Below are 19,168 nucleotides of genomic sequence, written 5' to 3'. Positions count from 1 at the left end.
GAAGAAGTAAACCGAGCAAAGTAGAGTCCCCAGTCTTTTAAATATTGTTCCGATTTAAGTGCATTTTCGCGTTGAGTAATATATTCTTTCTTTCAGTTTCTAACGCCTTCAGAAAGGCATAAAATTTAGTTTATTACTCTGCTACTGAAAATATTTCTTTCATAGTTCCTTGCAGATGGATTTTGGAAAGCTTTTCTTCAGCTAGAAATTTAAGCTGAAATTGCTAGGATTTATAGAATACACAATTATTTATCCTCGTTTAACGGTTAGAATATTGTGTTTAATAATCAATGGTTTGGAATATTAAAGACTTTAAGGGAAAAAATTAAAACATCTACTTTGGTCATAAAAACTAAATAAATAGTTTTTCTTATTTAGTGCTGAATATTAACAACGTGGAAGCAATTTTATTTAATCACATCCCTTATTCCAGAAGTTGCATTAACAAAGATTTGGTTTAGTGCAGGAATTAATATGTAGTTTCAATATTTAGATCGATTATAAAAAGATTTTCTTTGTAAAATATTACTGCACTTGAAATACGGAAGAAAGATCGTTAAATCAATTTCAGCTCTGTAAGCATTTTATATGTAACACCACATACTTGAAAAAATTAGGTGCTTTTTCATTGTATATTTCCTTGTCTTTCACCTTTGCTCAAAGATATGGCAGCGGCGCTGTATGCCATATCATTGAGCCCCGGTTCAAATCTCAAAAGAGATACGGATGTTTGTAGTTAGGCGCCCTGAATTCGTGGATCTGATCTGTATAGTGTTTTTGCGCCATACGAATACTCAAAATAACATGGATAGAAAATTCTCCTCGAGAAATTAGTATCTGGTAGGTAGGAGTAACGGATCCTTGGATTTGTTTCTCGAGGTTATTCTCCATGTGCTGGACAACTCTTCGTAAAATAAAATGAGTCCTAGACTTTTGCCTCTGATCAAGAGGACAATCCTCTTTCTCTAGATCACTATGAATTCTGGATCTGATCTGTGTCTGTAGAGTGTATTTATGGAATGAGGGAACTTAAAATTCAAAATCGATCAAGCCATGGATTTAAAAATTCTCTCGTGCCTGAAAATCTCAAAAGTTGACATTGTGGACTGGTGAAGAGAAATAAGTGACCCATGGATCTATTCCCAGAGGAAGAGCAAGTGACCTAGGGATCTGTTTGGCTGTTTTCTTCACTCGGACGGTGTTAGACAAACTCTCTAACAAATGTAAGGTGTTTAAAGGTCTGGTAAACAATAGGGGCTACCTTGTTGGCAGCGACGAATTCTTAGATTTGACCTATGTCTGTATAGCCTTTTAGCGACAAAATACACTTAAAACGAGACGAAAGTACCCTTGAGAGGTTGGTTATCGATAAAAGGACATAAGTGGCACTTATATCTATTCCCCCGGATGTGCTCCATCAAACTTGGGACAGTGTTGAACAAACTATCGGTCGCCTATAAGGTAATTAAGGTTTTGGTCAATACCAAGAACTGCATTTCGCCTTTTAGCCACCAGAAATCCATGAAGTATTCATAAGGGTTAGTAGAAACTTTCAAAAGGGTTTAGTAGAAACAACAGGTATTTATATACATGCACCGAAAGATCTTCTCAATGCCTATTCCAAGAAAAGACCAATTTAAAATGATATTTAATAACCGAGCAAAAATTATGTCTGAAAAAAGAATATGCGGTAACATACATGCTAGGAGAAATTAATTTTTAAAATTATGCAGATTACAAGCTTAGCCTTACGTTAGTGGTACGAAAAACTCTACACACTTAAAAAGCATCTGGTACAGATTTCTCACAGGCTCCACAGATTTCTGTATATACATGTAACATTGCCATTATTCAAGGATTATGATATTATATGATATTATTCTCTTTTAATCCACGTAAATTTCAGTAAAGATAAATATTTACAAAGAAGCTTCTTTACTTAATTTTAGGAGAAAGTGCGTCTGAGATTTCAACCTATGAAAAAGTTAACGAGTAGCTGGGGAGTGTTACGAATACTCACCACTCCCTGTCCAAGCAAATATCCACAGAGAAGCATAAAAGTGAAGAAACTGTGGAAAGAAATTCCTCCCGAGCAAATCACAGAAACCTTTGTCATGGTACATTTCGTTAAGAAGGATTCCTCTGAAAACGAGACTGCAACGTCATGCGTTCTAAACGGGTGTTTTCCTCTACTAAAAGAATATCGAACTCTCCTACTGATTCTCTCTGCTGTTTCATTTATCTGTTACGTTATGTTAAATTTTATGTTATTCTGAAGCAAACTATAAATAAATGCATAGACGTCTTTTCAAAAGGAAATGTAGCACTTAACAAATAACAAAAATATATTTTAAATGGTATCGTAGACCGATTGCAACGAATCACACGAAAAGAAGTAGGTGGCAATGCGACAGTTTTACTTGCATGTTTATTACGCTGCACTTAGATTGCATACACTAACAGTTCTTGAAAGTAATATTCTTTCATTGGCAAATTACTAGTTATACGGTGCTTTTTCTGGTAAGCTATTTCAGAAGGATAAAGGTGTGGGGAATTTTTAGGCGAAAGAGGCACCTACTCCGAAGAAACGGTTCACCGTTTCTTCGGGGCAGAGATAATTCTGAAACGTAACATTCGTAAACAGGGAATGGGTATTCATAATGAAGGATATATCGTACGTGCAAAGTTCTTAACATCGCTCTACGGACAAGTCTACTAAGAAGAAAACATTTCTACTTCAGATCCATGCTCTTAAATTTGTTCTGAAGTTATGGGAAGTTTTAGAGACGACATGCTGTTCTATATTTGACGACTAGAACATATTTAAAACTTCAGCTGGTGAATGCACCCCCTTTTTAGGGAATGTTTTGAAAGCTGATAAAGTTCACAAAAGTTCCAGTCATGGCCATATAGCTGCAGGAAAAGGAGTATGCGAGATTTCAACATTATGTACATGAACTGACCAAAGTTTTAAGGTTAAGAGTTGAAATACATAATGGGATAGATGGAGGAATACATAAATGAAAAGCTCTCTCACCTCCACGAATTAATTGCTGAAGCAGATCTTCCAATTAAACCTTCTTTTCTAGCTCCCAGCAAAGGCATGGTTCCCTGAATCTTCGAATAAGAACACATACAAAAAACTACCCTAAAACTGAACTCACCAGCTTAATGGATCAGGAAAGTACATACAAATTGCTCAGCTATGAAGGTTGCTGAAAGCATTACAGTATATTTCAAGCGCTAAAACTTCCTTTTACTTTCCTTTACTTAAAATAAAAATCCTTTTACTTTTACTTTTAATAAATTCCTTTTACTTAAAATAAAAATCAGCGATCCTGTAATCGAGGTAAGTAGTATATGCCATTAGAAAACATAATTTATTTATTAATATAAACAATGAAAATATCAAGTCTCAGCTAAATATTACATAAATTAAGTGTATTTTAAATTATATCAATCACATACATTTAAAAAACCTATAGTTTTGAGGTATTATTGAAAGCGTTCTTTAACTCGCTCAAAGTGTTCAACAGTTACAATTTGAAAGCATTAAATATTTTATATCATATCGAACGGTAACACTCTATAAGTTCGTTCTCTGCCACGTCACCCAAGGAAGATAGACTATAGATCGTACGCTGGTAACGTAATACATTTATAGTATATATATATATATTCGTAGCGTAATATATATAAAAGTTATACATACAGGTAGCGTAAACATTTTGTTATTAAAAATTATTTTAAACGTTTTTGCGAAGATTTTTCAAACATTTTTGACCGTTACGTTACATTGCTCTATGCTAGTATGCGTTTATCATCCATGTGGACTGACAAGTGTTGCCGTTACTTTAATAATCTACAATTTATCTTCCATGGGTCTCACAAATTTTTAGAGATTTATCATTTTGCAAAGCATGATATTTTAAAATTACCTTTTAATCATTTTTAACTATTTAACAAATTCGTCGCTTTAAAACCAATAAGCCTTTTCTTAATAGTTTAAATTGTTATTTTTAAAAAAGCATTTATTTGATATAATACACTTAATTTATTATACAACCAGTTGGTAGTACTCATGGACATTCCAAGGACTTTTGTTATCGATAAAAGGTATTTTTATCGCTGAATATTGTATGCATCACGATACTGACTTTTTTTTTTTTTTTTTATTTTTCATGCTTACAGCATTGAAGCACAACACATATTTATAAATCTAAAAATGGATTTAACTTTCTGCAGATGACGTTTAATTGCACAAACTGCAAAATAGATAAAAATATGTGCATACTTTTGATGTGTTAAAAGACATCCTCTTCAGAAAAAAAAAGAAATAATTATTAGAGGCCTCGTGTGGCTTACCTCACTTGTCTGAGAGTATCAGAACAAGTCCACGAATTTATCGCGGCGAAGAGCGCAGTATAGCGTTTGCCGCTGGCTTGAGTTTTGAGCACCTTAAAGTTGAACAATACGATTTTTTGTCCCAATTATAAAGAATAATCCGTAGGAAACATATCCAATTATCTCCCTGCGCTCTTCTCTTAGCACCAAACCACTCCAGAAGACTTTCGGGGCACCGTATATTTTAAGTGCCCCATGTAACAAAGACAATTTGCATTTAAAAATATCCAATCCTTTTTCGGGATTTGAGCCAGAGCCCATCTATACGACAGTCATATTTCTATCCGCTATACCGATTACAGCAATAAAAATTTTCTAGAGTATTTCGATTCATAATGCGCCTTACTGTCCCTTGGATTACTAATGCCTCATAGACCTCCACAGCATTCGCAGAGGGAAGGTACGCCCATGCTGGGAAACACTGCTTTAATACATGAGATAAACTGCTCTCGTACTCACTTTCTGAAGTTAAAAGTATGTAGATTATGAGTTATGTAGATTATGAAGTTAAAGTTTTATTTTTCCTTTTTCGATATAGCGTATTTTCTAGAAAGTTAGAGAATTGTATTTTTTACTTTCATTTCCCCTTTTTTGTTCCTTTTGAATGAAGGGCCACCAGAGGCCAAGTGGCAAAACCCCTTAACGCTAGTGATAAAATCCAGATTTAAATTAAAGAGAACGAGATTACTGCATGGGAGTCTTAATTGTCTATTATTTTCATAGTACTTCCTATGCAAAAGACTAATACAATTAATTTTCTTTAAAACGTCTCTCACGAAGGTACATCCTCTGGTGTATTTTACCATAATCTAAATAATCCTAATCTTCTGTTAATAGGAAAAGCAAATTTAACAACACTGAATACACTATTCATTTTCTTAACTTGGCAGAACATACAGACTTTAACTCATATGATAATTCTAAGACAATTATCAGCAGCGTCTACATATTAAAAGCGTCTAGACATGGTATCAAATATCTTGGCAATATATATATTTTGATTTTAGAAACAGCTACCAAAATTACTAACAAATTTCAATCATTGATATGTTATTAGAAAATGATCATAACTTTCAAAAAATTTCGTTTTAAATCTTATATTCTTCAAAATGCATTCTGAATGATAACAAAAGTAATTGAAATATTTATGTTACGTTTCAGGATTTTAAAACAAGAACTCTTTTTCCTTGGTGAAATAAAAAAAGTCAGGTTTAAAATAAAACAAATTGGTGTCTGTGATTAAAAATATTATTTATAAATTACGTTTTTTCTTTGTAATAAATTGTAGTGTGATCTTTTTTTTTTAAATATGAGGGAAAAATATACTTCATTCCATTGTTGTTCCTATGTACATAATATCTGTTTTATTAAATGTTTTATCAGTTATATTTTTTTTTAATTAAAAAAGGCACCGAGGGTTTAGATTCTCAATTTTTTTCACCCCTTTTTTTACTTTATGCTTCTGAAAATTTACACTGTACATCAGCTTCATTACACTCTGATGCATACCCAAAACTAAATAAAGATCGCATATTTAAAATATTATTTGCTTCGCAACTTAAAAGAATGCGTTTTATTACTATAATATATTATTTGTAAAAAAATAATGAACAGTTCAAAACCTTTACAATGCATAGTTTCAAAAATATTCTGTAAATAAACTTAAATTGTTTGTTTACTTTTATTGCAATTGCTAAAAAAATATGAAGCTATATAAAATGTAATGACCATTTATACCTAAATTGTAAAGAAGATTTTTATCTTAAAAATAAGCTTCGTTAGTAAACTGTATAACTAACTATCTACTACTATTTTTTACTACTAACATCTCCTCTCTTTCTGGCAGCCTCATATTTCTACCTTTGTAGAAGTACTTTGGTTTCAAATTGAAAATTTGAGAAAATTTTTGAAGGACATTATTCCGTTTTTTAAATATTTTAACCTCTAGGAAATATTTGTTGAAATAGGTGGTAGTCTAATAGGATGATATACGCTGAAAATGGTTAGTGAGGAAGCATTTCCTATTTTGGTTCCTGCATTTTTTGCTCGGCCGTCCTATCGTTATATTGTTTGGTATTATGTTACTGGAGAATTCTTTTTCTTCTGTTAACCAATGCTGGATGTTTGATGAGCAAAGCTTGATACGGACGCTCGAGCTGATAGAGGAATACTTCGGAATTGAATATATGTTTCATTTTTAAGAGCTGAAAATAGATAATGTCGTCCGTATCCAACCACACAAAACATGCCTATCTTTGAATGAACAGCTTAGCTGATGGGAAGGGCTCATTTCTTTAAACTGGATATTTTCATATTTTTAAAAACATAAGAAAACTTGCAAGTGTTAACCTTCTCACGTTAATGGCTGTTCGCCATTTTAACTGCTCTGTATGCTTAGCAGCAAAGTGTCCCATAAAGATAAATAACGTAAGTTTTTTTTTCTTCAATGGCGGATCCTCAGCCGACTTCGGCTTGGCCACACCTAAGGCCAGAAGTAGTGGTCAATTTATTATAGAGGCACCTAACATGTTTGCCATCTTTGCCTCCTACGAACGAACGGGCGGGCAATTACAACCCTGCACTCTCCGGGATTCGAAACCTGCATTCTCCGGAATTTGAACCCTGCACTCTCCAAGATTTGAACCCTGACCCTTTGGTTTCCCGAGCCTTCAGTCGGCTCCCCTAACAACTATAACGTCTGGGCGGGAAAGAGCATAAGTAAGGAAATCTAATTGTTAGTTCCTATATTTATGACGTTTAAAACTTCGTAATATGGACTCGTAAATAGGATGAAGACAAAACTATTAGACTGAGAAATGTTTTCAAATTGAAGTTAAAATATTAGCAAGTTTTTATCAAAGCTAGTTTTACCTAGTTATTAGCTAGTTCTTAACTAGCTAATAACTAGGTATAACTAACTTTGAAGAAAACTTTTATCTTAAAAATAAGCTTCGTTAGTGAATTAATTACACAGTTCACTAATGAAACTTATTTTTAAGATAGAACTTTTCTTTATAAATTATGTATAAATGGCCATTACATTCTTTATAGCCTTATATACTTTTTTAACATTTGCAATGAAGTACTAGTTATTCTGTTAGCTTCTGTTATCTAATGATATAGCTTTCTGTTAGCTACGTTTTATTAACACAAGACAAAAGAATTTTACTAATTTAATTTATCGCATAATCTTGCCTCAGAAAAAAACACTTCAGTTCATTTTTTGCACCAAAATAAAAAGGTAAAGAACTTTGTCTCTAACAATTTCCAGTGTCTTTATACAGTACTGATTTATGCATAAGCTGCCAGATATTGTGTAGTAGATATGTGTCAGAAGAGAAGAACGTAGATTAAATACAGACTTAGCATTTGTTCTTGATTTGATTTGTCACATAAGTCACTTACGGCGAATCAAATTCCCTTTGAAAGGCCCAAGGTGCATTTAGAGTGAGCGCATACTTTCCTGAAAGAAGCAAGATTTACTATAGCGTTGGAAAAAAAGAAGTTCGGCTTACCACTAAAGTTGGACTCTATGTCATAAGGAATGACAGCTCTATCCCATAATCGTTCTGGACGGGCAGTGGCTGCTCGTTTTGGTCGGTTGTGCTGCATACTCTTCCTTCTATTCTTTCCGTTATGTCGCATGCGATTTCGAGATCTATGGAAACACATTTAGAAAATATAGTTAAATAAAGGGGAAAGCCATATATCACAGGAGTATATTAGATATGGATGATGGATGATATTTACTTTAAAAATAGTTTAATACATTTCTAGTATAACATAAACTATCACTGGAGTATATTAGATGTGGATGACATTTACTTTAAAACTAAAATAGTTTAAAACTACATTTTAACTGAATAAAAGTAACAACTCTTCGAGAACCACAAATGTGAAACACCAGGCTAAGCTGCAAGTCCGTATATATACGGCCTAGAATACTTTTTATGATATCTGTAAGAACGTATATATACGTGAATATTAAAATAAGTGGGAAGAAATTAAGGCAATATATCAAAAGCACACAAATACAGGTAAGAAATACCAGGAGAGCTTTTACATTAAAATAAAATAATAACTTGTTCTTATAGTGGTTTTGGGAAATTTGTGCTTTCTTTGCGAAAACCCTGGCCGCTCAGAGGGTAAAAAGCTAAGTAAAAAACAGACCGCACTTAAATTTTCCTTTAACAGTTCTGCATTATTCCGAAAAGTTTCACACTATTCTAAAGGAAAAACGAAGCCGGCACCCTGAAAGCGGGGACGTAAAAATGGCGATGTAAAACTAAGATGAGTGATGTGATTTCAAAGTTTAAGCTGCTTGCAAATATTAATACTTATTTTTGTAAAAAAAAACGGCTATAAATTCCTTGCTTAGCTTAGAACTGTAGGTCTGTATATGAAGCACGCATAATTTCCACTGATATCGGGAACGCAACAGCGGCTATGTAAACCTAAGATGAATTATTAACATGTTGGATGTTGTGAACGCAGCATTCTAAGATAAATACCCCGAGTACAGGGCCCGTGTTGTGGTCTTTCACAGTCTTATATAGATAGTGTCCTACCTCTTATTTAAAAGCTAATGTGGGCAAAATTTCATCAAAATCGGAATAAAACTGTAGAGCTGTATGGACTACACTTATATAAACAAACAAAAAACTGACATTCTTCTTTATGCACATAGATTAAAGATATAACATTATGATTACGGTAGTTTCATAAGTTTGGAATTTTTGTATATCTTTTGTAGCCGTTTTTCGTCTTATATGACGTTCAGAATTTTCTTATTGATTTTAATAATAGTTTAAATGTTGTAGAGACATGAGGTTAATTGGAAGCAGGAGAGATGGAAAATGAGCACCGCCCTCTTCAGGAACCGAACCACGGACCTCTGGAATACGCGCCCAGCGTGCTGACCACTACACTACGAAGGCATGCTAAGCAGGTGGGAGAAATACCTTATATACTCCCCCTTTAAAATGGGGAGTGTGGTTTTTAGGAGACCCAATCGCCAAATCCTGGTGGTAAAGCGTCATCATTCACCGCTTTGTAGTTCGGGCGCCACTGTAGGGACATTAGGTATTTTTTGAAACCGAAGAGATGAAAACTGAGCAACGCCCTCGCCGGGATTCGAACCACGGACCTTTGGAATACGCGTCCATCGTGCTGACCACTACTTATAAAGGTATGATAAGAACATGGAAGAAATACCTTACACATAACTTACAGTACACATATGTACACATATGTACAGTACACATTTAGTTTCATTCATTCGTTGTTTTATGTTAATTACTTTTATTGTCTTTTTAGCTTTCCGTTTTCCTGCTGAATCACATTTATGGGAACTTTACGATGTAAATAGAATTCAAACAAGATTTAAGCATATATTTTTCGTTACGTTAATTTTGGAATTGTTATACGTTAGTTTTGCCTTAGAAAGACGCTTTTCTGCCAGATTTATCAAATAAAAGAAATGTCCGTATTTCTATTTCACAGAAATTTCCGGATGCTGTACCAAGCCTATAACAATGCCGTCCGACACAAAAACTCAATTCCCCGATGAATCTAAAGGGCCGGTGAAAGAAATTACTGTCTTCGGTCAAGTCATAGTTGACAGTAATTGTTGGTCATTAGTGATTCCAGAGTCAACGAGAGTAACAGAAAAAAATATCTCATATAAACAGGTCATTTGTCGGCAAATTAGTTGTTTTAGTCGCTTCAAGAGACGAAGATACTGTAACGGAATAAACGAGTTTCCGGGAAAAATGGGGTGATTAACAGAGTTTTTGTCGATAGATAAGGGATTTCGGATCTGGAAAATGGAATGTTTTAATCACAGATAGTGTGAGATTTAATTATAATTTAGCATGAGCAGAAAGAAAGCGAAAAAGTTCCAAAACTGATAATTAAGATTAGTTGAGAAGCAGTGTTTTAGCTACGGAGTAAAAAAGGGAAATGTAACTTTATCAAATAATCACTAGAAACACAGACTTAACGCATATCATTTGCTTGCTGAATGAAAAGACTTAGGCATGGCATCATTTAGTTATACTACCTACTACCAAGGCATGAATATAAGCATTAATAACTAAGATTTGTATAGAAATATAAGCTATCAAAAATACTGGATATAAGAATGAAATGCAAGTCAGAAATATGGTTTAATATTTTAAAGATATCCTCATATATTATTTTAAGAAGCTAATAAAAGCGAACTGAAAAACGAATTGCGTTTGGAATAAAAATGTCATTGCGTAATTTTAATGTTTATTTTAATATACATATTGTATTCTTTTATGAAAATATGTCCTATATTTCTACAGTTTTTCATTTACTTCATCAGAATACGCAAATTAGAGCAGTTTTAAATAGGTCTATTTGGTTTATTTTGTTATGGCAAAGCAATAAAAGGGCTATCAGCCTAAAAAGAGTAATCTTTATTGAGAAGCACAAGAGGGCCTAAAGCAAAGAATACTTTCGTGGAGGACCTTTTTAAAGGAAACCCTCTTGTAAACATGTTACACACGGGGCAAACTACGAAAACAGCCATGAAGCCGTTCGTCTGGAATTGAACACAGATCAAAACTACCAGTGTTCAGCGACTTTACCGCTCGGCCGTTGATGGGCGACATTCTAAGGGAAACTGGCACGCATCCACATTACACATGCAGAAAACCACTAAAACGTCCTTTCGTCGGGACTGGAACTCTGGTTGAACTACCTGCGTCAACTTACGTTTCTGCTCTAGCCATTGGTGGGCTCAATTTTAAAGACGAGCAATTTTATTTATTTACTTAATTATCTGCTCCGCCATTAGGCACTACATGGCCAGGAAGGGATGTCCGTGAAGGACTTTTAAGGGAAACTGGATTGTATCGACGTTACACATGAGGAAAACCACGAAAACATCCCCGCAGCCAGCCCGTTCGCTGGGACTCGAACTCCTGACCAAGCTACCAGCGTTCAGCATTCGGCCGCTTTTGTGCCTTAGTAACACATTTAAGATAAGGTTTTAGCAACTTCACAGATCTCTCATAAATAAAAAAAGAAATAGATGGAGTACCTACGCTGATTGCATTGAAATCAATAGAGTTGAATTCGAAAACTGCATAAACCTAATGTTATTTGTCTAATTCTTAAAAGATACCTTTTAAGCCTTAATAAGAATTCATAAACACTATTATATTAAATTAAATATTATGTAAATGAATATGATTTATAACAGTTTCAGTGCCACCGAAAAACAGGGCAATCTAGAGCGTGCGTAATTAAAGAATCCCAAGACGAGGCAGTAATATATGAGAATGCGAACTAGCTTTCATTATTTAAAGTACCTTCTGTATAACTTCTCTCTTTTTTTCATTATAACATCTTATGTAACTAAAAACTGCATAGGATGATCTTTCATCACTTCGAAAAATTATTATGTGATTATGTGAATGACGAAATGAATAAGTTTCAAAAACTGAATGAGTCTGTTCTTAGGAGGGAAGTAACAAAATTAATACATAAACTCAAAATGACATAATAAATGGCGTTTTCTCTTTAAACAGTGTCGAAATAAATGAAGGTACTTAATCAGATAAGTGACTCAGATTAACTTTCAAAAAGTAACATCGCAACCAAAATGATGTATCATCGACATGATGGCTTAAAGAGTGACTGTTATGCACAAAAACGGAATCGCTGTAAATAGCAAGAAGGGAAATATTTTCGGAGAATATGATTAATAGACATCCTTTGAGGAAACAAATAAGTTTGACCATTCCTAAAAACTTGGCCTAAAAGGAAATAAAACATTAGTGTACTTTTACGAATAAGTTGTGAAAAATAAGAAATTATATTTAAAATTTATTCAACAATTATTTGATAGCGTAATGCTTAATTTCAATAGTTTCTGACTTGCTTCTTCAAAAACGTTACAGAAGCATCTGGTTTCTTCCTTAGTACATTACATTTTATCAAGATCTTCGAATGGTTGATAAGAATATGAAGAGAAGAAATGCGCGTTTTGCTGTCGCCCGGCTAGCTCAGTCGGTAGAGCACGAGACTGTAAATCTCGGGGTCGTGGGTTTGAACCCCACGTTGGGCGGGGTTTACTTTTTCCTGAACATCTGTAACAAAATGAAAATATGGAAATATACTCATTCAAATATGTTTATTATCCAGTAAGTATAATTAAAATCTAATTCTTGCCAAAATCTAATTCATGTTTTCAAAATAATTTTATTTGCGTACTTAATTCCACGATGCAGACGCTGTAACTCCTTCGATGCTAATTAGAAATTATAAATTGATTCGATGCTGATTAGAAAACATTAGAAATATGATTTGTGTTTCTCCCGGAATCGGCCGAAGAGGTTGAAATTAGGTTAACCGCTTAATCCCCGAATTTTTTAGTGTTTATGACTTTATATATACATAGTTACGGTATTGCTCTGGTATTTTAAGACAGGCATGTCTAGAACAGTTTCAATTTTATTTGATCATTAAACTTGCTTTGTAGCTGAATTGAAGTACGAATTATGTAAAAATCATATTGTAATATGCTCCAAACTTCTAACGCATAGCAATGAGAAAATACAAGATTAACAAAATGTACACAAATTGCTAATAACATGGCATCAAAAACCTTAATTGTGAGCGTTTCAGTGCCAATAAGAATGAGAAGTAATTAATTCATTAAAACATAAATTCTCATTCACTGAGAGCTCTAATTAGTGAATCAAATTTTTTAATGAAAGCATTGAATCAGTTTTACTTTTTCATTTAACAGATTTCTTCAAATTAATTAGCGCATCGCAACCTCCAAGATTATGCTCCATAAAATTTACAAGCAACTGTCTTCAAATTAAGATACTTCAAATTTGATTTTCAAAAATATGAAATATTTAAAATATGAAAGCAAAATATTTAAGTATGAAAGCAATTCATCAAATTAAAAGAAAACTATTTTTATCTTTATGGTGATTTTAATTATTAGCAATTTTAATTATTATCATTAATGAAAGCAAGGATTGCACTGAAACATGTCAAATTTAATGGATTTTAGAAAGAAAAGAGAAGATACTCAGGCAGTAAACCGATTTAATGTTACACAAAATTACTTTTTTTTTTCAATAAATCCTTCAGTTTTTCAGATAAATTATGCATAGAAGGACTTTGATGTGCACTCATATACATGCATATATGTATGAACACCTATATGTTTGAAGAAAAACTTTAATGCTTATGCTTTTATCACTTTTTTCACTTTATATTTGGAAGTAATTAACATGTGAAAATTTTTTATCTTTTAGTTTTAACAGTTTCGGCTAAATGTCCTCGTTAAGTCCGATATGTCAAAAATATTGTTGCCATTTATATGATAAAAATACTTATATATCGAAATTTTAACCAATAAAACAATTTTAGAATGGCTTCATCTACACCGTGTTCCAGTATTAGTTTACAATAATTTTACGATTGCATACGACAGCAAGAAATTTGATGCTTGAAGGAGGGTTCAGAGTGCAGAAATATTTAAAATTTTTAATCTTTTAACTAAGCATTTCTAATTTAAGATTTATTTTATGATGTAGAACAATGAACTTAAAGAATTTTAATTCTGATTTTTAGTGCACATGTAAAAAACAATAGTTCTGAAATATCCAGACTATTTGTAACATTATACCGCTCACAAAAAAAAAAAAAAAAAAAAAAATTATCTGGAAGCTAAAGAGTTAAAGTAACGAAGAATGGTACTTTATTTTCGTTCGAGGCCCACAGTAGATCAGATAACAAATACCACTACCCAACTTCAATCCCAGCTGCAGTCGGTGACGTGGCCGCATTATAAATGAACTATAAATTCAGTTTTTCGATTAGGGGTTAGGGTTTTAGACCCAGGCACCCTGGTGCTACACCAAATTTTCTCTTGTGCAAATTTGTTTTGTTAGTCGATGCAGATTACCAGATTATTACGCTCTTGCAGATTGTGATGTGCCACTATGTGTTACACCATGTTTCAGACAGTAGCATACTGTCACTGGACATTTATGGATCGTAAAATGTATTTACTTGATTTTTACTTTAGCTCTTATTACCTATTACTACTTTGACTACAATTTTTGAATTACTTTTGGCTAGATGTTTTTTTTTTTCGGGGGGGGGCTGCTTCATCGAAGCCCGAGTTAACTCGGATAATGTCATGAATCATAATAAATATCTTGCTTTTTCATAGAAAAAAATTTTTTTTCTGCCTTAAGCTACATCTAGTGAGCTACATCTGTAGGTAATAAAAATGTTCTAAAAAATGCAGGGATTTTCGGCACAATTTTTAATATAAATTCGGTCATTAAGCTGTTAACCTAATTTGAACCTCTTCGGCTGATTCCGAGTGAAACACAAATCAGATTTCTAATGTTTTCTAATCAGCATCGAATGAGTTACAGCGTCTGCATCGTGTAATTAAATATGCAAATTAAATTATTTTGAAAACATGGATTAGATTTTGGCAAGCGTTATTATTTTAATTATACTTACTAGATAATAACAGATTTGAGTGAGTATGTTACCGTGAAAGACCGAAATTGGAGAATGTCGACTTTCACCGGAGAATATCAACATTCACCAAATACGTCGGTGAAAGACCGAATATTTCACTACATTCTTGTATATTCGGACCCTCACCGGTGTATGTCGACAATCACAGATAAGCTCTGGTGAAAGTCGAAAAGAGAGGTCATAAATTGCCATAATAGTTTAAGTTGTTGCAATAAATAAGATTTGAATGACATAATTTAGTAAGTTTTTTATTACTGTTATTTTATTTTCTCATTTAGAACGTACTGTATAATTAAGTAAGTTTTTAACTTCTATTATTTTCCTTTCTCATTTTGAATGTATTGTGTATTTTAGGTTCTCATGTTAAGTTCTTATTTCAAATCTCAAGTGCGTTTATTCGCGACTGAATTACGGAGAAGAAAATATAATATTGTTATATGTTTAACATTCACCATTAGTACATCGTGAATGTCGACATTGACCGGTGTAAGTCAGAAATAAGAGTATTTGGAAAATATTTCGGACATACACCAAGAGACTATGTGAACGTTGACATTCACCGGTGAAAGTCGACATTCTCCAGATTTCGGTGTTTCACCGTAACAAGTATATTTCCAAATTTTCGTTTTGTTACAGATGTTCAGGAAAAAGAAAACCTCGCCCAACGTGGGGCTCGAACCCACGACCCCGAGATTAAGAGTCTCGTGCTCTACCGACTGAGCTAGCCGGGCGACATTAACATGCGCATTTCTTCTCTTCATATTCTTATCAACCATTCGAGACTTTGATCAAACGTCATATACTGGGGAAAAATCCAGATGCTTCTGTAACGTTTTCGAAATAGCAAGTCAGAAACTGTTGAAATTAAGCATTACGCTATCAAATAATTGTTGAATAAATCTTAAATATAATTTCTTATTTTTCACAACTTATTCGTAAAAGTACAGTAATGTTTTATTTCCTTTTCTTTTGTTTCTTCAAAAGATGTCTGTAAATCATATTCTCCGAAAATATTTTCCTTACTGCTCTTTACAGCGATTCCGTTTTTGTTTTTCATAACAGTCACTTTTTAAGCCATAATGTCGATGATGCATCATTTTGGTTGCGATGTTAATCTGAGTCACTTATCTGAATAACTATCTTCATTTATTTCTACACTGTTTAAAGAGAAAACGCCATTTATTATGTTATTTTGAGTTTATGTGTTAATTTTGTTACTTTCCTCCTAAGAACAGAATCATTCAATTTTTGAAACGTATTCATTTCGTCATTCACATAATGACATAATAATGTTTCGAAGAGATGAAAGATCATCCTATGCAATTTTCTTGAGTTGCATAAAATGTTATAATGAAAGAGAGAGAGAAGTCATACAGAAGGTATTTTAAAGAAATACAGAAGGTATTTTAAATAATGAGAGCTACACTCATGCCCATAAATTAAGGATAATGCAAAATCTGGCAAAGGAAGAGTTAGAAGCAAAACAAATTTCACTTATTTGTAAAGCGTATTTATTAAACAAAAGGTAAAGAGCAAAAAAAGATGCTATATGTTTGATATTATTAAAAAAAATTAGTTATTTTTTCTCCCTGGAGCAAATTACAAAAAAAAAAAAAAAAAAACTCTTTACAAAAAACCAATATTACATAGTTGGTATGATTATTAATACATTGTATGTCTCCCAGGCGATTCAATACAGTCCGTACAACGCCTAGGCATGCTGAGTATCAAATTATCGATCTGATCTTGGGGGATATTACACCACACAAACCGCAATGCTCTCCGAAGTTCCGGTAGACATGTAGGAGGAGGTTGACGGGCTGCAACTCGCCGGCCAAGCATGTCCCACACGTGCTCTACTGGATTCAAGTCCGGTGAGAATGCTGGCCAGTCCATACGGGTGATATCCTCCGATGGAAGGCATTCGCTTACGATGTTTTCACGGTGAGGACGGGCGTTGTCATCCATAAACACAAATTGTGCGCCCATGGCGCCCCGAAACAAACATACATGTTATTCCAGAATGACGTCCCGATAGATTTGGCTTGTCATGGTTCCAATTTGAACATGCAGGTCAATTCTGGAACCCAGAATAATTCCACCCCAAACGAGCACTCCTACACCACCGTAACAGTGTCGTTCAATGATGTCTTCTTGGTGGTAACGGGTATCTGGAGCTCTTCATATGAAAGTCCGGCGAGAATCAGACTGCAAGCTAAACCTGGACTCGTCGGAAAACATCACACAAGCCCACTGTTGCGGTGTCCACAAATCATGCTCTCTACTTCAGGCTAACCGCTGGCGACAGTGAGTTGCAGTAAGTGGAAAGCATCTGACAGGTCTACGAGCATATAGACCAATCTGCCCTAAGCGTATGTACAGTTCTGCCTTGAAATTGTCGTACCAGGGGCTGAACAGAGCTGACGAGACAGGTCTGAGGCTGTGCTCCGCCTGTTTCTTTTGGCAGTAACTGCCAAATACCGGTCCTCATTCCGCGTTGTAACTCTGGGGTGACCTGTGCTGTAACGTCTACTCACATTACCATCATCTTGGAATCGTTGCCAAAGCCTGGAGATGACACTCTGCGCTATTGCAAGTTCGTCTGATACTTCCAGTTGGGTACGCCCACATTCCAGACGGCCGATAATTCTACCACGTAAAAAATCATCCAAATGCGTCCTTTGTGTCATAACTATTCGGTTATTGCACTGAAATTCTTATAAAGCACCTGCGAACAATTTTACGTCTTTGCCTGTATTCCTTATATATCACTCTCTCACACTCTCGTCATTGTGACGTACCATCGGTGTCATCTAGTTACTTCCAGATGACACCGAAATTTGCTTATGATTCTTGAAGATGTGTGTAGTGATTTTACAGGTGATATATTTATTTGAGATTTCGAATTCCGCGTGACTCCGAATTATCCTTAATTTATGGACATGAGTGTAGTTCGCATTCTCATATTACTGCCTCGTCTTGGGATTCTTTAATTACGTACGTTCCAGATTGCTCTGTTTTTTGTTGGCACTGAAACTGTTATAAATCATATTCATTTACATAACATTTAATTTGCAAATAATCAAAAATGGGATCTTGGGTTATTTTCTCTCATCATTTTCAGTGTAAATCTGGTAAGAAAAGATTGATTTAATTTCATTAAACATTGAATAATTGCTTTAATTCCTTAATTCCAAGCAGATTTATTCTTTGTTAAAGATCTACAGCATTCAAAAATTAATTGTGAGAAGAAAATAATATAGTTATAAAAAATAATTAAACACCTAAATCGGTGAATAACAAATCAATAAATGGAGTTAATTTATTTACAATATGATATAAATTTCATTAAAAAATTTCAAGATAGAGAATTTATTATTAGTCCAAAGGGTAAATTTTCTCAGAAGTGCTATTAATTTCCTTTTGACATTTTGCGTTCGTTCATTATAAACGGCATTTTACTTTTCAAATTGTTGCCACCGAATATTATAGCCCTGCATTATATTTAAAGAAATTCAGTAATGAAGAATCTGCATGAATGTATGTATATTTCTCGCATTGTGATAAAACAACGGTACCTAGAGACATCAGATTTTGAATAACGTAGTCTTAGACTCTAATATGGGCATTTGGAAGCTGAAATTTCGAATTTGTTTTGTTAACTATTTCATATTTTATAAACGTTTAACGAATTTTAATTTTTGATTAATAAACTCAGCGATTTCAAAGCGAGCAGTGGCAACACTGTACGAAAAAAAACATTTTTATCTCAAGAGCGCGAGAGAGACTGTGTATCGATAATTATAAGATATGCTCTTTTAAAATTATTTTGTGATATTGTTGCTGAATTGAATTTTATGGTTTATGTACGAAGGATTCGGGTACAGTCAAAATGGATATTTTCTTTAAAACATGATACCGGAAAATTTTCGCGATTACAGTAGTTCGTTTACTTCGTACGAGGAAGTAAAAATTGGAAACAATATCCTCCAGAAACAGTGTTAAAAGCAGAAGATCTTGACAGAATCTTTTAGAAAACTATAAAAGTAATCCTAACTCTGTATTGAAAAATGTATACTTTGCGCGAACGTTTAGTCGTTACTAAAGCAAATTACACGAGATTTTCAAAACAATTAATTACGAAGCTGAAGAGTGTTCTGATATTGTGGTAAGGAACCGAGTTAGCTAAACCTAATCATATTCACCTGCCTCA

The 19,168-nt window shown here is 33.7% G+C and overlaps 1 protein-coding gene and 2 non-coding genes across 3 annotated transcripts in view; 1 reads left to right on the top strand and 2 right to left on the bottom strand.

Annotated features, from left to right (window-relative positions):
* LOC118200447 (protein tolkin-like) overlaps window positions 1-19,168 on the bottom strand; it is a 584,765-nt gene that overhangs the window by 318,906 nt on the left and 246,691 nt on the right. The window contains exon 4 of the mRNA XM_085819846.1: window positions 7,920-8,062. Coding sequence (XP_085675972.1) covers window positions 7,920-8,062 — 143 coding nt within the window. The remainder of the gene's footprint in view (window positions 1-7,919; window positions 8,063-19,168) is intronic.
* TRNAY-GUA (transfer RNA tyrosine (anticodon GUA)) lies at window positions 12,430-12,502 on the top strand. Its single transcript has one exon. It is a non-coding gene; the product is annotated as a tRNA-Tyr (tRNA).
* On the bottom strand, window positions 15,614-15,686 carry TRNAK-CUU (transfer RNA lysine (anticodon CUU)). Its single transcript has one exon. It is a non-coding gene; the product is annotated as a tRNA-Lys (tRNA).

Source organism: Stegodyphus dumicola, chromosome 7, assembly GCF_044657685.1.
Source record: "Stegodyphus dumicola isolate Sdum_Otavi_A_Nest chromosome 7, ASM4465768v1".
NCBI classification, from domain to species: domain Eukaryota; kingdom Metazoa; phylum Arthropoda; class Arachnida; order Araneae; family Eresidae; genus Stegodyphus; species Stegodyphus dumicola.
Note: the sequence above shows the minus strand (reverse complement) of the source record. Positions and strands in the feature narration are given on the sequence as shown.